Genomic DNA, 26775 nt, shown 5'->3' on the forward strand with positions numbered 1-26775 from the left:
TTAGAAGCTTCTATTTCGTACTCAGCGAGGGGACAACACACCTTGGTATGTGACATAAATTTCCACTCGATAGCTCCACCTAGTATACAGAGACTTCGTGCTATGTAATGGTCGAACATTATGATAGTCGATATACAAATAACAAAGAAGCTTTTCAGTAATGTATAACAACGAATTACCACTTTTTGCGTTTTGACGCAAATATTGCTACTAATCTGTGTCTTTTGCCAAATATTAGGTTCCTAGGTCAAGTGGAAAACGTCTACAATACCTGGTAAATGAGTTAAGTGAGTCATCGTGTACCAAAATACGTAATAGAAATCGATTTAATGTCGGTTTCAATGACTTAGAAGCTTCGCTGGCCCCATCAGATTTTCATCTGTTTCCAGAACTCAAAGAACTTCACTTTGATAGTGATGAAGCAGAGCAATCGAGTGTAGTTGCAGCTGCATCAACGAAGTCCAACATTCCACAGTGATGGTGTGGTAGTCGCCAGAAGAATGTTTGTGAATGCACAACGATATGCAGCATTATTCTGTGGCGACGAGCGCAGAGACAATCTACTTTACTCTTTGACTTTTATTAGTGTTCTTTGTATTGACTTAGATTATTCATGTGATTGGTGTTGGAACTTAAGAAAATAAAAAGTTATTGTTTGACCACCACATTGTATCTCTTTAGCAGATGGAGATAAGCTGTAGTTGGTGTGACTTGACAGTGCCTCTCATGTGTACATGACTTTAGATCTTTGTTCGTGAAATAGTTACCGTCCCATGTCTCAAGACAGTGGAATATTCTCAAAATTGGCCAACTTCTGTGATTTCCACCATCATCATACCACGGCTTACCGCCAAACAATCAATGGAATGGTGTAACACTGGCATAGAACGTTAAAAGCCACGTTAATGTGCCATGTGCAGTCTCGGTCTTTAGCTTTGCCATAGTTTTGATAGGCCTTAGTACAGTATTAAAAGCAGATTTAGGAGCATCCACTGCAGAATTTGTTCATGGTGAACCTTTAAGACTGCCCACACAATTCTTCACCAATCAAGCCAAGGCACAAGAGACTGAATTGCCTTAAGTACTGCAAACAGTGCATGAGCATATGGCCAGACGTCACCAACCTGCTGCCTCGAGACATGGGGTGGTAAATATGTTCATGCACAAAGATCTGCAGTCATGTACACATGTGACACTATGGACCGACACTGTCAAGTCACTACTGCAGCCCCCATATTCTGGGTCCTACAGAGTTCTCTCACGGGATGAACATACCATGCATATAGATGAAAATGGGAAAACCCATCTGTATTGTTGGAAAGCGACAAACCTGCGCATATATTACCGATGGAAGACGCTGAACACGACATGTCACCTTCCACATTATTGGACATGGATGACACTGTCTTAGCGCCACATGAGTAAATAGCATCATTACTGTCAGCACCGGAGCCTGAAGAAGTTGAACCAATGCCTTCAGTACACACAAGAGCTGGACGTTGGGCGAAATATAAATACCCCTACATTTCTGGAGCTCCGCTGTGCCAGGACGGGGGGGGGGGGGGGGGGAGCTGTTTGGGAGTCGGGAGTCGCCAGAAGAACATCTGTGAATGTACAATGAAACGCAGCATTATTCTGTGGCGACGAGCGCACAGACAATCTGCTTTCCTCTTTGATTTTTATGAGTATTCTTTGTATTGACTTAGATTTTTCAGTTGATTGGTGTTCGAGCTTCAGGAATTAAAAAGGTAGTGCCTGACTCCACCCTGTATCTCTTTAGCAGACGGAGATAATCTGTAGTTGGCTAAAACGGTATCAAAAATCTGGTCTCTCTTTGGGAGAAATGTGTTCGACCCCAAGGTAACTATGCTGAGCCATAAATGTGTAGACGTGAACAATAAAGGTGTAGACTGTCAATAACGTTTGTTTTATTTACAAAGCTTTGAGAGTTCTCAGATAAAAAATTCGGTGGCATTATTACTTTTCAGTGCGCCCTCCTAGATTATTACACCGCACCCAGAGACGTTTAAACATTCCTTCCTCCAGCTCTCCGTACGTGAAAGGTATTTTTTTTTAAAAGGTTTATTTAATAGTTATTCGATTGCCGACAGTAATTTTTATGTATCAAAATCCAGTTTGCGAAAAGCCTTATTCTTAATCGATGGGACTTTACAACCCGTGGAAACGGGGGCTTATTATTTCTTCCTTCTTGTGTGTGCGTAGTGAGTGAAGTGTTATGAAACAATGTGTGTATAGTGTGTGCAATGACTGATAGTGAGATATGAGTGAACAGTGTGGCATTACGTTATTTAATAAGTTATTTGTAGAAATAGTATTGTACGCAAGGAGTAAATCTAATGATTGTCTCTAACTAGAAGTCTGTAAATATACGTGTATACGAATTAGCTAATTTTTAATTGATCTAAACTTGTAAATACTTTGACATGTCCTATATCCTTGCAAAAAGAGATCTACGGATGAATAAAGCTACTACTACTACTACTACTTCGTTTCCAGCAAGTTTCGCTATGAATTCTCAACACGCGCATGCGCTTGCGCATGCGTGTCCACCTATGTAGTAATATCTTCGAAGACGTTTTTCTTTGTGTCAGTGTGTGTTCTGCTACCTGCTGTGGTTGTTTATGGATGTAGCCCGTTGCAGGCTTATAATTGTGTTTGTAGTTGTGTTGTGAGTTCAATGTTCGATTATGGAGGACAGCACAGAATCAGCAACAGAAACGACAGTAGAGTCGGAGGATTCAGAACTCACCAAGGCACCGCATAGGGGTGAAGAGATTATGAAAGGGTTCCAGGTGTATCCTTTCAAGTGTTCCGTGCCACAGATGCATCTTTTGCTGCTTTTGTTGCTTCGTCTGCATGTTTATAATATGTCTGCCCTTGCAGGAAAGTCGGTTGTTACACATAACGGAAAACTGTAACAGAAAGTGTTTTCTGTGTGTTATTTCAGGGGGGGTCGAGTATCACATAGCGGACCCACCTTTCCATTCTTCATTGTTTATTTACAATAAATGTGAATAAGAAGCATCAAAGTACTCGCTGGCGGCTTGCCCATAATCCAACATACGTTTTTGAATTTACCTTGCAGTTTTTAGTTTTTATGACTAAAGTTGCGTTAAATGTGGCGCGAACGGAGACATTAGGCTACGCTACAGGTCAGTCTGTTACCACAGCCTGTATTTGGTATCCACATTCGTCCATTTCGTTGCCTTCGCCAACTCTCAACCAGATTATGATGTTGCCACCTAACCTTGACATCGGACCATGCTACAGATTAGTCTGTCACCACAAACAAGATATCTGGGTGGCCTAAAATCACGCCGTAGCTGTTTTTAGATCATTCTCTGAGGGCCCTTGTCAAAGGAAAAAAGTTACGCCTGTCAACTAACTACTCCTCTCCACTAGAAGCAATACTCAGTGTTATAACGGTGGCTATCAGTACTGCTATACTGATGTGTGAGACTTGTGGACAAAGAATACACTGTATTAATCATTTACCTGTGTATTCAAGGCTGGAATTTGCACGTTTATAGCAAAAAGAAGTCTTATAATTTATATGAGGTTTTATTGCTTAATTTCCATTAAAGAATAAAGCTTAGAAATCCATTTTGGTCCACTAAAAAGTTTTGAACTACATGGTGTAGCTAACAGAATGCTAGTGACGACAATGTAGATTAAAATTATAAGGCCAGCACTTTACAGTTTACATGAACAGCCATGGTCTCTAGATGGAGAAGATTCATAAAATATTCTTTTGAGGTTGTGAATAACGCACTATCTGATTTCTTAAGTTTCACAGTCTAAAGCAGGACATTGGACTTCTCAAACCAAGTGAGGTGGCACAGTGGTTACCACACAGGATTTGCATTTCAGAGGATGATTGAACAATTCCGCAGTCAGCCAGCCAGATCCAAGTTTTCCGTGATTTCCCTAAATCTTTCCAGGCAAATGCCAGATTTGTTCCTTTGAAAGGGCATGAATGATTTCCTTCCCCATCTTTGTAACATTCTGAGCTTGTACTCCATCTCTGATGACCATGAGGTATTAAACCCTAATTGTCCTTCATTACTCTACTCAGTATTTATAAAATCCAAATCAGGTCATAATGGTACTATCTTTTTTTTTTCTAAAATGTGTTCACAAAGTTGCATTGCTTACTGTAAGGAACTTTTCTTACATATATGGCAGTGGGGAAGTGAATATCTTAACTAAATGTCAGAGATGAAACATAGTGTGTGCTGTATATAGTGCTGATTTGAATTTTCGATTGTGTGTGATTTCTTGCTGCACTGGGTAATTTCCAAGAACGTTTGCCTATCAAAGCTGTGAGCTCCAAACGATAGATATCGAACTTGCAATTCTAATCGATCACGCTACTAGTGGTGGGCGTTATGAGCTGTGTTTACAGTGGTCACTACAGCAACAACAAAAGAAGAGTGTTGACTGAAATGCTTGTAATTGCAAAGGAAATGACTTACCTCACTCATCACGTTCCACATCATAACGGCTACTGTACTGTGCGATTGATCGATGTAACACGCAACCAACTAATTGAACTATCATTGTCGACCCTGTTGTCGTGAGAAAGTCCATTTGATTTATATGCTGTAGGAAGCATTCCATTTTGGCCATAACCTCGGTTAGACTCTGCGTATGTCACGCAAAGATATGTGTAGTGTGTCGTATGCATCAACTTTTCCTTGCAACCGCAAGTTATGGAAATACATATACTGAAACAAGTGGATTTGTTCTCTTCCTCCCTGACAACCTGCTCTTTTAATGGAAAATTTTACTAATTTCATCAGCCACTCAATGTTCTGTGTGTGCACACTGGGAACATCAGAAGACATGAACATTACACAATGGTTCACAAACTCGTGGTTGAATCTTTGTGCTTTCATTGTGTTGTATGATTGAAAGCTGTCTTTAATCACTTTCCTACCGGGCAGTATAAGTGCTTTATCAAACTGACTAAAGTCACCTTGTCTCTGGAGAACACTCTTACCACAAAACACTTCCAGGGCTCTCGTTCTATACCACCAAATACCCAAATATATTCGACTTCATTCTTTGAAGGTTATCCTCTCTGGTTTTTCCTTCTTTGCTATGTGTGACTCGTCCATTCAACAACTTTATTTGGTCCACCGATTGGTACACTCTCGTTCGTCACTATTACATAACACACTTCTGTGCACAATCCAAAAAAGTCGCACACGGTATTTGTAGATAAGTCAGTTTCCAATGCTGTTGCTTGCAGAATGTAGTCCCTAATACAGCAAGATACAAGAATTATGCTGCTCTGGATCGATAATTTTGAATATGCCCTAGTCAAACCATGTGTTCTTCCAGATAGTCATTCATGTACCACAGTTTCCACAATGAAGTTGTAAAAGGTATTTCACTATCAGAGCTCTTCTTACAAATTCTTACAGACTTTGTCCCATTGCAGTCTACACAGTCCCCCATTTCGTCATCCAGTTTGAGTCCATATTTTTGACAAAAATTCAAACAATTTTCTACTTTACATGAGCATGGAATTAGACATTTCCATATGAGACAATCGGCCAAAGAAACGTCTACCACCACAGACATCCCAATTCAATACAGACATTAATCATGTAGATTTCCCAAGCAACTCACAAATAATTTATCATAACACCAGCCACCACATTCATGTGACCGATTTACAACTGTACCTATTGTTTGGAGGCCGCAGCTTCAATAGGCGAACATTCTTGGAAATTACGCTGCATTGAAGCACATTATCCATTTTCAAATCAATCCATAAGTCGTGTTCTTTTCATTTTGTTACTCAAATACATAAATGGCTTTGATAAGAAGCAGAGCTTCCATGGGTAGCACTAGTTGTATGCTTCCCCAAGCGATATAACAGTATTTTCCAACTTGTTACAGACCCCAGGCTTGGGTTGGTATTTAAGGCTTGAATTTCCCTACCTACAACCATACTCTCCATTCCTCTGTGAACTGTGTGATAGAGGGTTTCTCCTGTTCTTTTGACATACAGAGCAGAAGAAGAATGGCTTCTTAAATGCCACTGTGAGCACTATGGTTAGTCTAGTCTTGTCTTTTCAGAGCCTACTGGATCTGAATGGAGGGGATTGTAGTACAGTCTGAGATTCATTATGCAACAGAGGTCTAGAAACTTTGTAAGTAAGAAAGCTGCCATCCATCTCCAACGACTGGCCAGTTCAGTTTTTTCAGTATCAGCATGATGCTTTCCCATGGATAACTGAAACCTTCGAGCATTCATGCTTTCCATAGTTTTATTGCTCCACTATTCTCTGGGAGTCCTAATTGGTATGGGTGCCACTCACTTGAATGGTATTATGGTATGGTCACATGAAAGGTTCATAAGCCTTTGTAGACTCACTGCATTTTCCCAGTACTCTGTCAAAGAACCGAAGTCTGCCCCTTTCTTTATGTACGATTGAGCCTATATGATCGTTCTATTCCACTTCCCCACAGATTGCTACACCTAGATATTTCTGACCTGATTGACTCCAACTGTGCTTCTTTGATATTGTAAATATAGGATTTCTGAACATTCATTTGCACGACTTTGAAATATTTTCGTGGTCTGTCTGAATATTGTTGCAGCGTTTTTTCAAATCAGACTTCACAATAGATAATTGCATAGTCTCCAAAATATCTGCGCTTACTATTATTGTTGCTTCCCAGGCGATTAATGTGAAAAATAAACAGGAGGGGCACACTTTAAGTTACTTCAACCTGTGTTGATGACTCTTCACCTGAGATAGCATAATGCATCCTCCCTCTCAAAATTCCTCAGTCCAGTCACAAATTTTGTTCACTACCTCCATATGATCATACTTTTGGTAATAAACATTGGTGTAGCACAAAGTCGGATGCTGTACAGAACTCAAGAAAAACTGCAACTACCAGATTGCTTTGATCAGTGGCTTTCTCGGCATCATGTGAGAAAAGTATTACTTGGGTTTTGCATGACTTGCTTTTGAAACCTATACTGGTTAACATGGAAAAAGTCATTCTGTTTAAGCTACCCTTTTTGAGGTTGAGCTCAGAATGTGATCTAAGATTCTACAGCTGAAGGATGTCAATGATATTTGGTGGTAGTCTGGTGGAACACTTCTGCTACACTTTTCTTCTCTAACAGATCTGCACTTCATCACCAACCAAAATGAAATTGCTGTAGTACACACTGCATTATTTTGTGGTGAAGAGATTTGCAGTACATAAACTGCCAGCTTGTGTAGAATTGATTTGTAAGTGTTGAGAAACAAGCGTGAACAATTTTTCCCTTTGCATTCCTTGAATATCATATATTAATACCTGAAAGGGTAATGCATTTCACACAGGGCTGTGAGTATTCCTGGTATTGATCAGCATTTCTTCACTTCCAGGTTAATTTGGATCTGTTGTCAGGTTGTATAAAGCTACAGACATTGTTTTAATGAGTTAAAAAATAAACACTGCACCACTTACATTTTTTCATGCATAGCACAACATGTTTCAGGAACACAAACCTGTTCTCAAGTGCACACATTGTCATTGGTATCCCAGAACAACACACATCCAGGAAACTCATATGACACCAACGTAAATAGTTCCACTTGAAAATGGGAATAAATTCCTAAAAGTGGTGTATTCTGTGTGAAAAAATGTAACTGCCGCAGTGTCTTCTGATTTATATGTTAATGACACGGTTTCAGGCTTTCAGAATACTTTGATTATTATGAATGGAATTAAGACATTATTTTAGTTGCAATAGCGTCCACAGTGACCACAATTTTTTTGTGTAATGACAGTCTCCACACTGGCTGTCATTGGTTGGAATAGTTTGTTCTGTCCATCTCTTCTGTGGCCTCTTTTTGTTTAGCAGGATTAAGGGAATTCCTTAACAGCTGTGCCGGCAAAACTTACTACATTGTCTTCGAAGAGAAATGTGGTATAGCCTATGGACAGTTTATTCCGCTTGGGCTTTAGCTGGTGAGAGATAAAAAGCTGGTCCTTGTTGTCTTCAGATTGAGCATTCTCGCTAAGAGAGTCAACCCCGACAGGAAAACAGTCAAGCCCAAGTCTCAAGGCCGGGTAAAGGGAGACGAACCCTGCACAAGATTTGTAACACAGACGAAGGACGATTTCACTATTGAGAATCTTGCGCTGCCTTACGCAGCACTACATTCGCAATAATGTATAGTTTCAGCCATGAAACAATTTTCAGGTGACCATCTGAAATACATGTTAGGTACACAATACTTAAAATGTAACACAACCATTAGTTGGTCAGTCAGAAGAAGAAAAAGGACACTTGCTCAGTACAACTGTTTTCAGTGAAATTTTATGTGGAGATACCTTGAACATTGTGGAAGAATGTGGGCTACTTTAGAAAGTGTGTAGTACATGATGTTCATTGATTTGAAGAATATGATTTGAATTTTGGAAAAATATTTACTCTTTGACTTTTGAACTTTATAATATTTGTGAAAGTGCCTTTATTGGTTGATATGTTCTACAAAACATGATTCTACGTAATGAATCAGCGCTTATACAATCCTCAACATGTTTAATCCATACTTCCATGATAATATCATAAATGCAAAAGTAACTGTCTGTTGTGTTTTGCAGTTAAATAGGCTACTGAAAGAAAAAAGAAGGAAAAACAACTAACAGGATGAGGTAGGGAATGGAATATATTGTTTTAGATGAATGAACATAAACCATGTTAAAAACTATGAAATTTGTTGCATAATGTACATTTTGTACAGTGCAGTGTACAGCTACTTCAGTAACGTGATGGATTGATGCGTGCTCCTGTCCACACCTGTCTGCATTGTGCATTGGGACGTTGGGGGGGGGGGGGGGGAGGGAGGGAGGCAGGGCACATCACGAGCTATGTTTACCCAAACAGGCAGATGTGAGGGCAGCTGATATTGCTTTTGCAGTAGTTTACTTACTCACCATAACAAAGCTATTGGTATGTGAACAGAGCTACAGGTAACAGCTAGTTGTTTTAGATTTTGTATTTCACCTGTAATAAACCAAACATTTTCTTGAATATGGCTACATTACCAACACTGCAGTGTACTGGTAGATACTGAAGAAATGTATATTTTAACCCTGGAAATGATGGGTTATAATTCAGACAGTTTTTGACATTACGTGTGTGTTATCCTATGGTAGAAATACACACCTGTAGAAAATGGTTGTCAGTGATAACTTGGTATTACATGAATGCTTGTCACTATCCTTCACCTGTTTATTCTTAACAAATATATTCAGTAACTGGATGGTATTAAGAGATGCTGACACTGGAAAAATTCTGTGGCAAGGCTATCAAGATTTGTAAGTTACCCTTCACAAAAATTGGCAATTATGTGTTTATATACTTGGTTCTTTTGACCTCACATTGCATAATCTCTATTTATTATGTATGTATCATGTTCCAGATCAGTACCAGATGTCGAACATGAAGCACGAGTTCCAAAGAAGATCCTAAAGTGCCGAGCAGTCTCAAGAGAAATAAATTTTTCATCTGCGGAAGCAATGGAGAAGTTTAGATTAGAACAGAAAGTGCTATTTAAGGTCCGAAATAATACACTTGATATCCTTGAGCTAGTTGCAGTTTTTTATTGTTCATGCAAAGGTAGTTGCACTTCTGTAGTAATATTAGTTGGGAGAACTGTTCACTCTTCTGAGTAAGAAGCCTATCCATGTCAGTTACAGAAGTGGGCTAAAGCAGCAGAAGAATTAAATGATTTTAATCACGGCTCTTTCAGGTTTCTGAACTGCACTGTAAAGAAGCATTAGATGATTTCAGTCATGACTCTTGGATTTCTGAGCTGCAGTGTAAAGATAAATAAAAGGTAGGGACATGTGCTGGCAATACCAAAGGGAGGAATAAGTTGTTTGTAAATGGGACTTATGAAATATACAGATTATGGGACAAGAAATGACTGAAAAAATCAAGGTGTATTTAAATGTGCAAGCTTGAATTTCATCCACAACTACTTCCATTGCTTGTTTCCCAACTTGTTAATTTTTTTCTGATACACATGTCGGATATAATAGAGAAAATCTACTTACCAAGTAAAAGCAGATGGAAAAACAGAGAAAAAGATAACTTCATCAATAAGATTAAGGATTGACTCTTCAAGCTTTCCTGTGAATGTGTTGTAAATAGTCTTCACGGGTTTGCTGTCCGGCAGCAAACCCCTGAAGACTATTAACAAGATTAAGATTTCCTGAATTGATACTCTACAAGGCAGTCCATTCTGTGAAGCCTTGTTTCCACACAATCTAAAATAATTTTTCATCCACAGTAATCTAAGACATCCATAAAAATGTAGGATCCCAACAAAAGCTTTTAATATTAAGAAATATGTAAAGCTGACATGCTTTTCACTCATGATGTTTAACTAGTGTGCTTAAGAATGGAGAGTAACAAAAATCAGAGTGGAGAATATTGGTAAATGCTAAAGGAAAAGAAACTAATAATTCGATCATATGCCTTTGGCCAAGAATGGAACAGATTCAGTAGAACTTTGAATTGAGTTAAGGATAAGAAAAACAAAGATGTTAAGTAAGCGAGATTGGTAGATAACAGAATAGTGACTTTAAAATGGCACAGTAGTGTATTCTCTTATGCAGCAATTAATATTACGTGAAGGTACTGAACAAATGAAGACACCAGAGGTAAAGTGGCACATATGAAACAAGCTCTTTTACTGTCAGATATGAAGAGAGTATGTGGGAAAAAGTTGCTGAAACTATAAATCTTGTGTACAATATCGTATGAAAGTGCATCATGGGATTACAAATAAAGAAATTAAAAGTGTTTGGTATGTGGTATTACAGAATACTACTGCACTAAAAATTTATTGAATGGACAAAACATAAGGTGACAGGTCTTGAGAAAACCATAAGTTGAGAAAGAAGTCCAAAGGAAACCATTCCCAAAAGGAGAATTTCAAATTTCCTTGCATGAAATATACAATTATCATATGTTCGCCACATATCTAACTAATGAGGCAGCGTGTTATTTCAGGCAGCTCTTATAGATAGCATAATGAGTCTTCTTCAGTACATTTTATAGGGGGCATAAACCTAGCATTCCACAGTTTTTCACTATTGTGTTCACTTTCATCTTGTGTCGTATAAATAAATAACCATCAATATTGCATTCATTGAGATAAAACTATTTTTTGCTGCTGGCAGTACATTTATCACAGTGAAGTGTACAAGAAAGACAACAGAACTAATGAGAAAAAAGCTTAGCTTTAATTATTGATTGGTCTATTGCTACAGTTTCTGAGGTTTTCCAGCTGTGAATAGTGCAAGGTATATTTTTGAATTATCAGATGGGGTTATGGTTCCATTTTTACTGACAGAATTTTTGCGGTTGATATAGAGCACATTGTATTATCAGATCATAATCAATTTTGAGATGAATGAAAATAAAATCATATTGAATATTCTACAATTAATTTCATAAATTTGTCAATTGCAGGGACGATGCCTAGAAGAATGGTTTTTTGAGTTTGGATATGTTATCCCGAATTCTACCAATACATGGCAGTCTATGTTTGAAGCAGCTCCTGAGTCACAGATGATGCCTGCTAACGTGCTGAAGTGAGTGCTGCGATCAGTGTTTATAATATTGTAACATAGGTTTTATCGAAGCTGTTGACTTGAAAAGTGAATCTTTGTCTTATGTTTCAGCAGTAATGTTATGCGAGGAACAATAATTGCCCTCTCCCTCCTCAAGAACTCTGTCACGATATTGGTAGATGAGATGTATGCCACAAAAGGAACCGTTTCCTTGATAATTATTGAATGTTTTATACTGGCAAGTAGCATGGGCCCCTGAACACTAGTGATCATATAGATGCTCCACCACTGAGGTTCCTGTTTTCTGTTGGTGATTTTAAGCCTATAACAGAATGTCCTCTCCGTATCTTGGTAGCTGTACACAGTTCTGGATGATAAGTTTTGTTTGGATACTTTGCGACTTCGTTTTGCTGCATTCAACTTCCCTTTATGTCTTATTGCTCATCAGCATTGGCAACACAGTGTTTTCCTCAGTACGTATTCTATAAATAAAATGTCAAATTGTTGTAGTCACACTGAGAAAGAGAGCGTGGAGATACTCACAGAGAACGACAGTGAGGACAAATTATTTGATGTTGACGTTAGCTATAATTCTCCCATAAATTCTAAAAGCAACAGTCCCAAGGCATGTAACATCTACTTAAGCAGATTTAGCACGGCAGTCTTTTGTTTCGACAAGAGATTTAATTGATAATCCAAAGAATCTGAAAGTGACACCATCTTTCAGAATTGGCTATGAAAATTGTACCAAACACTACTGAAGAAAAAGCCATCTGTACATCTCTGCAGATTTTATTACAACTGTAACTTCACAGGGAAGCTGCAAGCCAGAAACTAATTTTTACACCTACAGTAATATACATCTCTGCAGTGACAAAATTTCAAGTGACAGAGGGAGACATCATAGAAAACACTCTAGAATTCAGCACAGGATGAGGCAGGCACTGGTGTAATCCCAGCACAGGAAGAACCTTAGCCACAGGCTACTTAGTGCAGGTTTACTCACTAGGAAATAATGATGCAGCAATCAGTGTGTTATGTAGCAGCAGCCAGTGGTTTAACATAGTAATGGATAACAGGGCATCGTGGAATCTTTCATAATGGAATAGTTGCCCACATAGCAAACATCTACGTATCTCAGCTAGAACAGTAAATGGTACTAATCTCTGCAGCACAAATGGAGACATTTACCAACAATCTAGATCTGGATATGTAATCTGTGAGCTACAGTGCAGGTTGTGATTGAGATTGCACAGTGCACCAGAATTATCCCATTCTTCCTATCGCATTCTGAATGGTACACAGGAAGAAATACGGACACCTTTTTACATAATTCCAAATTTCTCTAACTTTTCTCCATGCCTTGCTCATTACATGGGACTTTTTGGAGGAGTCAGCGAGTTTTTGGGCTCGTCTTTGAACATGGTCTCTCAGAAATATTGTGAGTAAGGCCCTCTATAGTGCACAAGTCCTTTTTGTTTTGTACAATTTCTCTGTGACCTGCAGTAAATTATTGCTTTAAGCAGGGGCAGTTGTTCTGTATATTCAGCACAGAATTTAACAGGCATCCAGTCCAATGGACTTCTCTTAAAGATAAATGTTAGCTGATTTCCCGTTCAGTTATCGCTTATTTGTATGTAAGTCATTTTCCTGTCTGTGTGATGGCCAGAGCAGAAACTGCATTCTGCTCTGCTTTATTTTGGAAAACAGAATTTAGTATTTTATTACCTTCACTAACATTGTGATCAGTGAGCATGTGAACACATCACTTTATTTCACTGATGGATTTTACACAGCACCAAAACTATTTAGTGTTCTTTGACAATCTGGAGATACGACCTCTCTTATGATGTTACTGAACACTTCTTGCATAGCTACCCTTATGTCCGTGTTAACTTCATACAGCTTTTGCTTGTCAGAAAGAATTTATGAAATTTATCTTGCATAATTTCATATTGACCAATGATAATTCCTTCTTCTTGTATTCCCTCAGCCGGCCGGTGTGGCCGAGTGGTTCTAGGCGCTTCAGTCTGGAACCGCGCGACCGCTACGGTCACAGGTTCGAATACTCGGGCATGGATGTGTGTGCTGTTCTTAGGTTAGTTAGGTTTAAGTAGTTCTAAGTTCTAGGGGACTGATGACCTCAGATGTTAAGTCGCATAGTGCTCAGAGCCATTTTTTTTGTGTTCCCTCAGTCTTTTTTTCTCTTTTTTTAAACTTTTCTTTATAGTGTCTTCTCCACACCTCGAGCACTGCTGCTTTCTCTGACACTAACTTATCCCATTCCTAATTGTCTTTGTTCGCTTCTTGTATTTCCCTCTTAGTGGTTTTGCGGTTTTCCAGAAGCTGTTTGTGTTGTTCCCCCTTGCTCTGCCCTCAACTATGTTTCCAAATTCCTCCGAAGATTTCTTTTTAGATTCCTTCACCATGCATTTCCCTTCATTACTTCTTACCCTACACTCTAGCCTGTTGTTTCCCATATGAGATGCAATATATCTTTTCCAACATTCCTTCATATTACTTCACCACCTGCTTCACATCCTCACTCCATCAACTTATTCTTTTCTTCCTACATACGTCTTTTTTTATTTTATTTATTTATTAATTGTTCCGTGGGACCACATTTAGGAGAAGTCTCCATGGTCATGGAACGAGTCAATACATGAAATTATAACACGATTGTAGAAACAGGTAAAATGAAATATAAGAAACATATTCAGGCGACAAGTCGTTAGTTTAAATAAAGAAAATCAAGAATGTAACACTGGAATTTGCTTAATTTTTTAGCTCTTCCAGGAGCTCCTCGACAGAATAGAAGGAGTGAGCCATGAGGAAACTCTTCAGTTTAGACTTAAAAGTGTTTGGGCTACTGCTAAGATTTTTGAGTTCTTGTGGTAGCTTATTGAAAATGGATGCAGCAGAATACTGCACTCCTTTCTGCACAAGAGTCAAGGAAGTGCATTCCACATGCAGATTTGATTTCTGCCTAGTATTAACTGAGTGAAAGCTGCTAACTCTTGGGAATAAGCTAATATTGCTAACAACAAACGACATTAAAGAAAATACATACTGTGAGGGCAATGTCAAAATTCCCAGACTATTGAATAGGGGTCGACAAGAGGTTTTCGAACTTACACCATACATAGCTCGAACAGCCCGTTTTTGAGCCAAAAATACCCTTTTTGAATCAGAAGAATTACCCCAAAAAATAATACCATATGACATAAGCGTATGAAAATATGCGAAGTATACTACTTTTCGTGTTGGAATGTCACTTATTTCAGATACTGTTCTAATGGTAAATAAAGCGGCATTTAGTTTCTGAACAAGATCCTGAACATGGGCTTTCCACAACAGCTTACTATCTATCCGTACGCCTAGGAACTTGAACTGTTCTGTCTCGCTTATAACATGCCCATTCTGTCTGATTAAAATGTCAGTTCTTGTTGAATTATGGGTTAGAAACTGTAAAAACTGAGTCTTACTGTGATTTAGCATCAGATTATTTTCCACAAGCCACGAACTTATATCATGAACTACATTATTTGATAATGTTTCAATATTACACACAAGATCCTTCACTACCAAGGTGGTGTCATCAGCAAACAGAAATATTTTTGAATCACCTGTAATACTAGAAGGCATATCATTTACATAAATAAGAAACAGCAGTGGCCCCAGCACCAACCCTTGGGGAACGCCCCATTTAACAGTGCCCCATTGGGACTGAACATCATTACCACTCTCAATATTGCGGAGGATTACCTTTTGCTTTCTGTTCTTAAAGTAGGAGGCGAACCAATTGTAAGCTACTCCCCTTACTCCATAATGTTCCAACTTCTGCAGTAATATTTTGTGGTCAACACAGTCAAAAGCCTTCGTTAAATCAAAGAAAACACCTAACGTTCGCAACCTTTTATTTAATCCATCCAAAACCTCACAGAGAAAAGAGACTATAGCATTTTCAGTTGTTAAGCCATTTCTAAAACCAAACTGTACATTTGACAGCAAATTATGTGAATTTAAATGCTGCAGTAACCTTGTATATACAACCCTCTCGATAACTTTAGCAAACACCGATGGCATAGAAATAGGTCTATAATTGTCAACATTATCCCTGTCTCCCTTTTTATAATTATTTTTTGCTGACTGTACTAGTACCGACTACAGTTTGATCCATGTGATACTAATAACCTCATCCACATTAGTTCTACTTTGCAGCCTTGTCAACAATTCTGCATACTAAGTCGTCCTCTCTTCCTTCTGAAATGCCTTCAGTTTAATCAATTTTAATTTTGGGGACATATAAAGTAATCAGTAATGTTTTTAGCATTTCTGCTTTCAGCTTTGTGGGTAATGCTATGTACTTGTTTGTGGGGGAAAAGGAGTATCTTGGTAACAGTTCGTTTTCCTAGCAGAATTCTATTATACACCTGTGACTATTGTTTCGAGTTTTCTCTGCACCACCACAAGTGCTCTTGCTCCCATGTGCTATTATTTTGTCCTGACCCATTCTACCACTGAAGTCTCCTGTTAGTATGTGGTGTCCTCTGCCAATCTCTTTGTCCACAACTCATTGTAGTTGTGCATAGAATTCATCTTTATCTGTTGTTGTTGTTGTGGTCGTCATTCCAGAGACTGGTTTGATGCAGCTCTCAATGCTACTCTATCGTGTGCAAGCCTCTTCATCAATGAGTAACTGCTGCAGCCCACATCCTTGTGAATCTGCTTAGTGTATTGATCACTAGGTCTCCCTCCAAGATTTTTACCCTCCACACTTCCCTCCAATACTTGATGCCTCAGAACATGCCCTACCAACCTATCCCTTCTTCTGGTCAAGTTGTGCCACAAATTCCTCTTCTCACCACTTCTATTCAGTACCTCCTCATTAGTTATGTGATCTATCCATCTAATCTTCAGCATTCTTTTACAGCACCACATTTTGAAAGCTTCTATTCTCTTCTTATCTAAACTATTTATCGTTCATGTTTCACTTCCATAGATAGCTGCACTCCACACAAATACTTTCAGAAAAGACTTCCTGACACTTAAATCTATACTTGATGTCAATAACCTTCTCTTCTTCAGAAACAATTTCCTTGCCATTGCCAGTCTACATTTTATATCCTCTCTACTTTGACCATCATCAGTTATTTTGCTGCCGAAATAGCAAAACTCATCTACTACTTTAAGTGTCTCATTTTGTAATCTAATTCCCTCAGCATCACCTGATTTAATTCGATTACATTCCATTATCCTCGTTTTGCTTTTGTTGATGTTCATCTTATATCCTTCTTTCAAGACACTGTCCATTCCATTCAACTACTCTTCCAGGTCCTTTGCTGTGTCTGACAGAATTACAATGTCGTCAGCAAACCTCAAAGTTTTATTTCTTCACCATGGATTTTAATTCCTACTCCAAATTTTACTTTTGTTTCCTTTACTGCTTGCTCAAGATAGAGATTGAATAACATCGGGGATAGGCTTCAACCCTGTTTGTCTGTTCCCAACCACTGCTTCCCTCTCATGCCCCTTGACTCGTATAACAGCCATCTGGTTTCTGTACAAATTGTAAATAGCCTTTCACTCCCTGTATTTGATTTCTACCACCTTCAGAATTTGAAAGAGAGTATTCCATCCAAGATTGTCAATAGCTTTCTCTGAGTCAACAAATGCTGGAAACGTAGGTTTGCCTTTCCTGAATCTATCTTCTAAGATAAGTTGTAGGGTCAGTATTTCCTCGTGTGTTCCAACATTTCTACAGAATTCAGGCTGATCTTCCCTGAGGACGCTTCTACCAGTTTTTCCATTCGTCTGTAAAGTATTCATGTTAGTATTTTGCAGCCTTGATTTATTAAACTGATAGTTTGGTAATTTTCACACCTGTCAACACCCACTTTTTTTGGGATTAGAATTATTATATTCTTCTTGAAGTCTGAGGGTATTTCACCTGTCTCATACATCTTGCTCACCAGATGGTAGAGTTTTGTCATGGCTGGCTCTCCCAAGGTTATCAGTAGTAGTTCTGATGGAATGTTGTCTACTCCCGGGGCCTTGCTTCGACTGAGGTCTTCCAGTGCTCTGCCAAATTCTTCACGCTGTATCGTATCTTCCATTTCATCTTCATCTACGTCCTCTTACATTTCCTTAATATGGCCCTCAAGTACATTGCCATTTTATAGACCCTCTATATACTCCTTCCACCTTTCTGCTTTCCCTTCTTTGCTTGGAACTGGTTTTCCATCTGAGCACTTGGTATTCAGACAGGTGGTTCTCTTTTCTCTAAAGGTCTCTTTAATTTTCCTGTAGGCAGTATCTATCCTAGCCTTAGTGATACATGCCTCTACATCCTTACATTTGTCCTCTAACCATCCCTGCTTAGCCATTTTGCACTTCCTGTCAGTCTCGTTTTTGAGACATTTTTATTCCTTTTTGCCTTGTTCATTTACTGCGTTTTTATATTTTCTCGGTTCATCAATGAAATTTAATATATCTTCTGTTACCCAATGATTTCTACTAGCCCTCAATTTTTTACCTACTTGATCCTCTGCTGCCTTCACTATTTCATCTCTCAAAGCTACCCATTCTTCTTCTACTGTATTTCTTCTCCCCATTCTTGTCAATCGTTCCATAATGCTCTCTCTGAAACTCTCTACAACCTCTGATTCTTTCAGTTTATCCAGGTCCCATCTCCTTAAATTCCCACCTTTTTGCAGTTTCTTCAGTGTTAATCTACAGTTCATAACCAATAAATTGTGGTCAGAGTCCACATCTGCTCCTGGAAATGTCTTACTTTTTAAAACCTGGTTCCTAAATCTCTGTCTAACCATTGTATAATCTATCTGAAACCTTCCAGTGTCTCCAGGCCTCTTCCACATATACAGCCTTCTTTCATGATTCTTAAACAAAGTATTAGCTATGATTAAGTTATGCTCTGTGCAAAATTCTGCCAGGCGGCTTCCTCTTTCGTTCCTTACCCCCATTCCATATTCACCTACTACTTTTCCTTCTCTTCCTTTTCCTACTACCGAATTCCAGTCCCCCATGATTATTAAATTTTCATCTCCCTTCACTATCTGAATAATTTCTTTTACCGCATCGTACATTTCTTCTATCTCTTCATCATCTGCGAAGCTAGTCGGTATATAAACTTATACTACTGTGGTAGGCATGGGCTTCGTGTCTATCTTGGCTACAATAATGCATTCACTATGCTGTTCATAGTAGCTTAAGAGCACTCCTATTTTTTTATTCATTACTTAACCTACTCCTGCACTACCCCTATTTGATTTTGTATTTATAACCCTGTATTCATCTGACCAGAAGTCTTGATCCTCCTGCCACCAAACTTCACACATTCCCACTGTATCTAAGTTTAACTTGTCCATTTCCCTTTTTAAATTTTCTAACCTACCTGCCCGATTAAGGGATCTGACATTCCATGCTCCGATCCATAGAATGCCAGTTTTCTTTCTCCTGATAATGACGTCTTCTGAGTAGTCCCTGCCCGGAGATCCGAATGGGGGACTATTTTACCGCTGAAATATTTTACTCAAGAGGATGCCATCATCATTTACCATACAATAGAGCTGCATGCTGTCAGGAAGAATTACGGCTGTAGTTTTATCTTGCTTTCAGCTGTTCGCAGTACTATCACAGCAAGGCCGTTTTGGTTGTATTATAAGGCCACATCAGTCAATCATCCAGCCTGTTGCCCCTGCAACTACTGAAAAGGCTGCTGCCCCTCTTCATGAACCACATGTTTGTCTGACCTCTCAGCAGATACCCCTCCATTGTGGTCACACCTACGGTACGGCTATCTGTATCCCTGAGGCCTGCAAGCCTCCCTACCAATGGCAATGTCCATGGTTCATCTTTATCTAATATATTGGAATCTTCAATTGCTGTCTACTCTTGAATATAGGACACTTTGATTTCTGAGTCCAAATTAACAACTATTGTTCTTGAGTTTACTAGTTCCCAACCACATACTTTCGTTTCAAGCTGCTCACTGGTAATTTTTAGTACTTCCTGTTTTGCTTGCCTATACATTATAACCCCAGCATACCTTAAAATGTACTGCTTGTGCATTATTCTTGTACTACTAACTTTCCTCTTCATCTCACTTAGTCCAAGAATATCTGATTTATGGTCGTTCATTTTCTAAGTCTGTTTTATTTTTTTATCAACAATTGTCTTTATATTCTAGGTTCCAAATCTCGTTTTCCATTTCCACACCAGTAATTGTCATACAGATCTGTCGAGTCCAAGACTACTGCTATTTGTGTGAATCACTTTTACCTCCTCATGGCTGATTAGCCCATTGGATCTAATGGCAACAAATAGGATGTCCACGATGAAACTGGTACCGGTGACCATGATGCTGTTGTGGCAACAATGATTACCAAAGTATAGTTCATACAGGATAAGGTGGCCAGTGTGCATTGACCAGTTTTCATCCAAAGCACAGGACGAGTTCATTCATTTGTTCGGAAGGGGAGGCCAACAACTGTTTACCACCTTTGTCCGGCTGGCGAAGATGGAATCGTGGTGCATGCCCTGCAATCTTTCTCAAATAGATTTACAGAAACTGTTAGGTACAAAAAATTCATTTTTGCGTTACTTACAGCTTTACGTTTTGAGTGTCAGGTTTTTGATGATATGTCCATAATTTTGTTACTGGTCATAGTTATTGTGATATTTACTTGGAATTAACACACTGCATGAAATTCGAAAAAGTTTGCAGTGAAAAGTGGAGGTAACTATGATTTTGCTTTTGGTGCAAATTACATAATAAGTTGCTGTGTATGAAATTTAGCTAACATACTGAATTTTTCTTTAGACTTGGTTGGAGGTCTCTATCTGTTGCCAATCTTGAGAAAATTGGTTGGATGTAACGCGCTCATTTACAATCGCCCCACACCAGCGATGAATCCAGAATGAAAGATCCACAACATTCCTCAAATTTCATAAACTGTTTGAGATATCGAAATGAGATTTTGGGAAATGGTAGCACACAAATAGGAGAATATTTTAATATATGGTTATTGTGCAAAACTGCATTGTCTACCACATTTTTTGATGAAAGAATGTAATTTTTAGGGGCCATTGATTGCTGGTAAAGCGAGAAATGCTATGGGTTTTGGAACAACATAAGTGGAGACAATGTATGTTTATTTTGTACTGAGGATGTGCTTTTTTAGTATGCTTATTTTTCCACAGTTCCTCACTTAATAAACTTATTTACCCATTGTTTCAGAATTCTCTCGCATTTGTGTCTGCAAATTTTAACATGGCAGTCAGAGAAATGTGTAAGTTTTACTCAAAATTTGCCACTCATGATGCTTCTCTGAAAATTGCAAATGGGTAACAAGGCAAGCGAAAGTAAATTGCAGCATTTTCAGCAGAATTCTTTTTGATGTTAATCAAATCACGGTGATACATGTTTTTGAATGGTCACAATGCAAGTGTGGGCATGGAGAGGCTCCACTTAATATTTGCAAAAAATGTGAGTTTAAGCTTCAGGTTAGAGCGGCCCTTTACCCTCCAGCACTCGGCATTTCGCCTACAGCGCCTGCCCATGCCCCCCACCGTTGCCATTCTCCCCACACATGCCCTGCTGACTGCGCATCTAGTGACCGTGGCATTTTGTGCAGGAAGTACGAAGGGCAAGTAAAACAAGCAGAAGGCTATATAATTATGTACAATAAACTAGATAAAAAAATTAGTAGTGTCATATATCAAGGAAGAACTTGAAACTTTCGGCACAGGGCAGGAGCATGTAGAGGAACTGTGTTTCAAGTTTAAAAGGGTAGTTGACCATGCACTGGATAGATAGTAACCCAGTGGAACAGTTCATGATGGGATAGAAACTCGATGGTATACAGAGATTACTGCATAGTAGGTGTAACACTGTAACACAAAGCATGGGGCTATAGATAGAGAGGTGCTGAATAAAATGTGTTTGGCTGTTGAGAGCAATGCTTGATGCCTTTAGTTACTACCATCGCAGAATATTGTCGAGTGATCTTTCATAGAACCCAAAGAAATTCTGGTTATATGTAAAAGCTGTTAGTGGCAGCAAAGTTATTAGTGTCCAGTCCCTAGTGAATGAGACAGGAAATGAAACTGAGAGTAGAAAAGCCAAAACTGATAGCTTAACTCCATTTTCAAATGTTCCTTTACAAAGGAAAACCCAGGAGAATTGCTGCAATTTATTCCTCATACCACTGAAAAGATGAATGAAATAAGTATTAGTGTCAGTGCTGTAGAGAAACAGGTGAAATTGTTAAAACTGAACAGAGCTCCTGGCCCCTATGGCATCCCTGTTAGACTCTATACTGAATTTGTGACTGAGTTAGCCCCTTTTCTCACTTTATCTGCCGTAGATCCCTCACACAAAAAACTGTGTCCAGTTATTGGAAAAAGGCACAGGTCGCACCAGTCTGCAAGATGGGTAGTAGAAGTGATCCACAAAACTGCTGTCCAGTGTCCTTGACGTCAATTTGTTGTAGAATCTTAGAACATATTCTGAGCTCAAACAGAATGAGGTATCTTGAACAGAATGACGTCCTCAGTGCCAACCAGCATGTATTTCAAAAACGTTGATTGTGTGAAACCCAACTTGCACTTTCCTCACATGACATGTGTGGAAGCTTTGGATCAAGGCAGTCAGTTAGAAGCAGTATTTCTTGATTTCCTAAAAGCATTTGGCTCAACACCACACCTATGTCAAAAGTACGATCACATGGAGTGTCAAGTGAAATTTGTCAGTGGACTGAGGACTTTTTGATAGGGGGCACACAAAATGTTATCTTGGATGGAGAGTCTTCATCAGATGTAGAAGTAACTTCGGATGTGCCCCAGGGAAGTGTGTTGGGAGCCACGCTGTTTATTAATGACCTTGCAAAGTCAGGCTTTTTGCAGATGATGCAGTTATCTATAATGAAGTACTGTCTGAAAGAAGCTGTGTGAGTATTCAGTCAGATCTTGATAAGATTTCAACATGGTGCAGAGATTGCCAACTTGCTGTAAGTGTTGAGAAATGTAAAATTTTGCACTTCACAAAATGAGAAAACGTAGCATCCTATTACTATAATATCAGTGAGTCACTGTTGGAATCGGCCAACTCATACAAATTCCTGGGTGTAACACTTCGTAGGGATATGAAATGGAATGATGACATAGGTTCAGTTTTCAGTTGTGGGTAAAGCAGGTGGTAGACTTCAGTTTATTGGTAGAATACTGGGGAAGTGCCATCAGTCTACAAAGTAGATTGCTTACAAATCACTTGTGCAACTGGTTCTAAAATATTGCTCGAACGCGTCAGACCCATACCAGATTGGACTAACAGGGGATGTTGAACAAGAGAAGAGCAGCACAAATGGTCACTGGTGTGTTTAATCCGTGGGAGAGTGTCACAGAGAGACTGAAGGAGCTGAACCGGCATACTCTTGGAGATAGACATGAACTGTTCCGAGAAAGTCTATTAACAAAGTTCCAAGAACCGGATGTAAATAATTACTCGAGGGATCTACTACAACCCTCTGTATCGCTCACATAGGGATTGTGAGGTTAAGATTAGAATAATTACTGCATGCACAGCAGCATTCAAACAATTGTTCTTCCTGTGCTCCATATGTGCACGCAACAGGAAGAAACCCTAATAACCGGCACAATAGGACATACCCTGTGCCATGCATCTCACGGTGATTTGCAGAGTATAAAAGTAGATGTAGGTGTAGTTAAATGTAGAGTGGTTGGTTGTGTCACCTTTCCCGTGGCCAAATTAGCTGTCATATCCCAGGTAGTCAGTGTTTGTGCAAGGTATTTCCTCCTTACCCACTTGGTTGTGGTTTTCCCCCAATTCTGGGATGGCTGATTGCAGCCGTTTCCCACTGAACAATGGTGTCATCACATTCCTATGCCAGAGATTGTTCTAAACATAAGAAACTCCTTATATGGACACTACATGTTCTTTGCTACAGAATTAGTTACTTCCTGGGTGTAGAACATCCCCAACATATTAAGGGGAACCCTACAGTTCTCACCGGATAATGCAAAGAAGAATGTTGCATCTGAGATTGTAGCAGACTTTATGGATCTTCTGGTTCAAGCCGTTCACACAGATCTACCATAGTCAGTCCTAGATACTATGTTACAAATCACCAGCTGAACTTTCGCCTTATAAAAGAGGGTAGCAATTTTTAATGTTCAGCCAGCTGCTGAAAGAAATGGAAGATGACCTCTGGATCCGAACAACAGATATTATTGGTGCCTACTTGGATCACAACTTACTATGTAATTCAGTAGCTTCTGCTAAGGCACCTCTGCATGTGGAAATAGACACCCCCCCTCCCTCCCCCGTCCTCTCATCCCACCGAGCATACCAGCGTAATATGTCCACTTTGCACATCCTGTCCAGTCTAACTGTTGCTGTGAGAGGCTGCATCACCACCTAACTAATGGAACTGTCATCATCAGGCACCTCCTTCCATTTTACAAGTATGAGCCTTGCAGGAAGATTGTCCCCAGTTCCAACAAGTGAGATGTGTCATGCTAGCTTTCAGCAGAGGGCAGCTAGATTCAGTACCGACATTCACACTCTTCGAGATCCACAACACAATCATTGTTCACCAATTACACTTACATGAGGGCAGACTAGCATCAGAAGGTATAGTGGTGTCAGCTGATGCCAAACATATTTAAGAATTAGCTGTCATCATCTGTTATTGGTTGCCAGCATATCATTGTTAGGAATTCGTATCTGTACTGTTAGTCCATAGCCATACTCTTTAGGTATCCTGTTTCCAACTTTTTGTTTCCTTCAGCACTATGCTCTTTGCATTGGGTAAAAGTCACTTAGCGTATGTCACAAAGGTCTAAAATACTTGGCAAATGTGAAATAATGGCCCATCCACTTAACATGTCTTGTTTCCCTCTCCCTAGCATTTGCTCATGGCCTCCACAAAGTGAAAGGAAGAGAACTGCTCAGCATAAATTTAAAAACACTGAAAAAAATCATATATGAGAAACTAGTGCAGAAATGTTACTATTCAGAGAAGAATTCATAAATGACAACCTGAAAATTTTAGCAGGAGAGGGCAAATACTTAGGACTGTTACTCTTAAAAGTTTGTTACTTTTGAAGGAAAAATATTAATTGCTTAATTAAGTAATTATTCAGTACTGTATATTATATTACTGGTATTATAAGGAAAATTGTAAATTCTACCCCTTTTTTCCCCACACCATGTCTGTTGTCATTCAGGTTACCCCATTGAAGGCAGTAACTCTCTAAAATCAGGCCATAGCACTCTGAGAATGTATCTGCATGTGTTTGTATCCACACCTCGTAGACAAGAGTAAGCTTATTAGCTGAGCAGCAGTCTTAACCATAATAGTGTGCTTCCATGTGTTCTGCCGAGATGTTGTTTCCATTTTATGCACGATATTTCGATGACTAATCCAGCTGTCCTCTCCCTATGCATTAAATGAAGAAAACAAGTCAACAGAACACCCAGAACCACAATATTAATCAACTGCATCGAGAAAACCCCAGAAGAGTTAACCTTATTTACCCATACCTACATTGTGAGTTGTGGTCTTTTACCTATTCCATTGTTTCTGTTCCACCTAAAATTTCTGTTTGTGTGTGTGTGTGTGTGTGTGTGTGTGTGTGTGTGTGTGTGTGTGTGTGAGAGAGAGAGAGAGAGAGAGAGAGAGAGAGAGAGAGAGAGAGAGAGAGAAATAGTGATTGTATTGTGTTTGTAAATCCACTATAAATTTCTCTTTCAGTGGCAACGTGGTCATTGAAACGAAGTTCTTTGATGATGATATGCTTGTGTCAACTTCAAAAGTTCGCCTGTACTATGTATGAAACGTTGTACATCGTGATATTACAAAGTGTGAGGTAAGTTGGCATTAATTATTATACAAAATATTTATGTGGTAAATTATGCACTATATACTGTTACAATGGACACAAAACATTGTGATGCCCTAAAATGTAACACAGAGTTCACCAGCAGACGTCACGAGAGGCTAATGCACCATGCAGGGAAGTAGTAAGAGCAGAATTGGTTGGTCAGGAGAGTGCAGTGACTTTAAACAAGGACTTGGCAATTGATATCACCTGAGTAACAAACCCACTGGGAACATTTCAAACCCATCTGAAGCTGCCAAAGTCAACAGTTAGTGAAATGATTGTGAAATCAAAAATGAATGATAAGCTACAACTAAACCAAGGTCAGACAGACGTCATGTACTGACAACAGGGACCATTGAGCATTGCAGAGGGTGTTTGTAAAAAATCACCTGAAATCAGTGGAACAAATCAGCTGTGAGTTCCCAAGTGCTGCCAGCAGTGCAGCTATCTCAGTGACAGTGTCTAGGGAGTTAAAAAAGAATGGGGTACAATAGCCAAGCAGCTGCTTCTAAGACACACATTTTTGTAGTCAGTGCTAAGCTATGCTTGGTGGTCATTCCACATCAACTCACCTAGGCCTCCCTGCTCATTCATCTCAGATTTTGTTGAAATTTTATTCACAAATGCCCCAATGAATGTTGGCAAACTTTAACATTCACCAAAGCAGTACTGACTGAGATACAGGCAATTGTTTGATTCTGTGTGTAACTTTCCACAGAGCGAGCGTGAATTTATGTTCTTGAGCTGTTACATCTCGTGCAATGTTTTGTTGAAAGAAATAAAATTTTGCCACCTAGTACAACTTTATGTGTTCTATTAACAACAATAATGAAAAGGATTTTCCAAACGAAATTCAGCCAGAAAATTTTAGGCAAAATACCAGAAAAAATCAGCACCAGAAAGAATTTTAAAGTTTCTCTTTTTATCTCACGGTGTAAAGGTATGAAGAATGTGAAACTTGGCATGTAGAAACCTGACAAGACAAGGTTCTCAAATATAAAGTTCTATTAAGTATCACGTCCCAACTCTGAATACATTAAATGCAAAGTTGAAGATCTTTTAAGGAAGTAGAAAATGCGGTATTTTTGAGCTGATTTTGCAAAAAGACTGTGTTCCATAACACTCTCCAAACTGGGCTCATTAGAAAAACTATGGTTTGAACTGCAAACAAAGTGTAATTGATTATACAACATGGGATGACAATACTAGATAATTTGAATC

The 26775-nt window shown here is 39.0% G+C and overlaps 1 protein-coding gene across 1 annotated transcript in view; it reads left to right on the forward strand.

The window, feature by feature from the left end:
• The first annotated feature begins 2601 nt into the window (after positions 1–2601).
• Positions 2602–26775, forward strand: part of LOC124619361 (retinal rod rhodopsin-sensitive cGMP 3',5'-cyclic phosphodiesterase subunit delta) — a 37384-nt gene continuing 13210 nt past the window's right edge. Inside the window, exons 1-5 of the mRNA XM_047145683.1 lie at positions 2602–2815; positions 9301–9363; positions 9468–9603; positions 11528–11649; positions 25425–25539. Of these exons, the coding sequence (XP_047001639.1) occupies positions 2709–2815; positions 9301–9363; positions 9468–9603; positions 11528–11649; positions 25425–25506 (510 nt within the window). The 5' untranslated portion in view covers positions 2602–2708 and the 3' untranslated portion in view covers positions 25507–25539. The remainder of the gene's footprint in view (positions 2816–9300; positions 9364–9467; positions 9604–11527; positions 11650–25424; positions 25540–26775) is intronic.

The sequence above is a fragment of the Schistocerca americana genome, chromosome 6 (assembly GCF_021461395.2).
Source record: "Schistocerca americana isolate TAMUIC-IGC-003095 chromosome 6, iqSchAmer2.1, whole genome shotgun sequence".
Taxonomy (NCBI): Eukaryota; Metazoa; Arthropoda; class Insecta; order Orthoptera; family Acrididae; genus Schistocerca; species Schistocerca americana.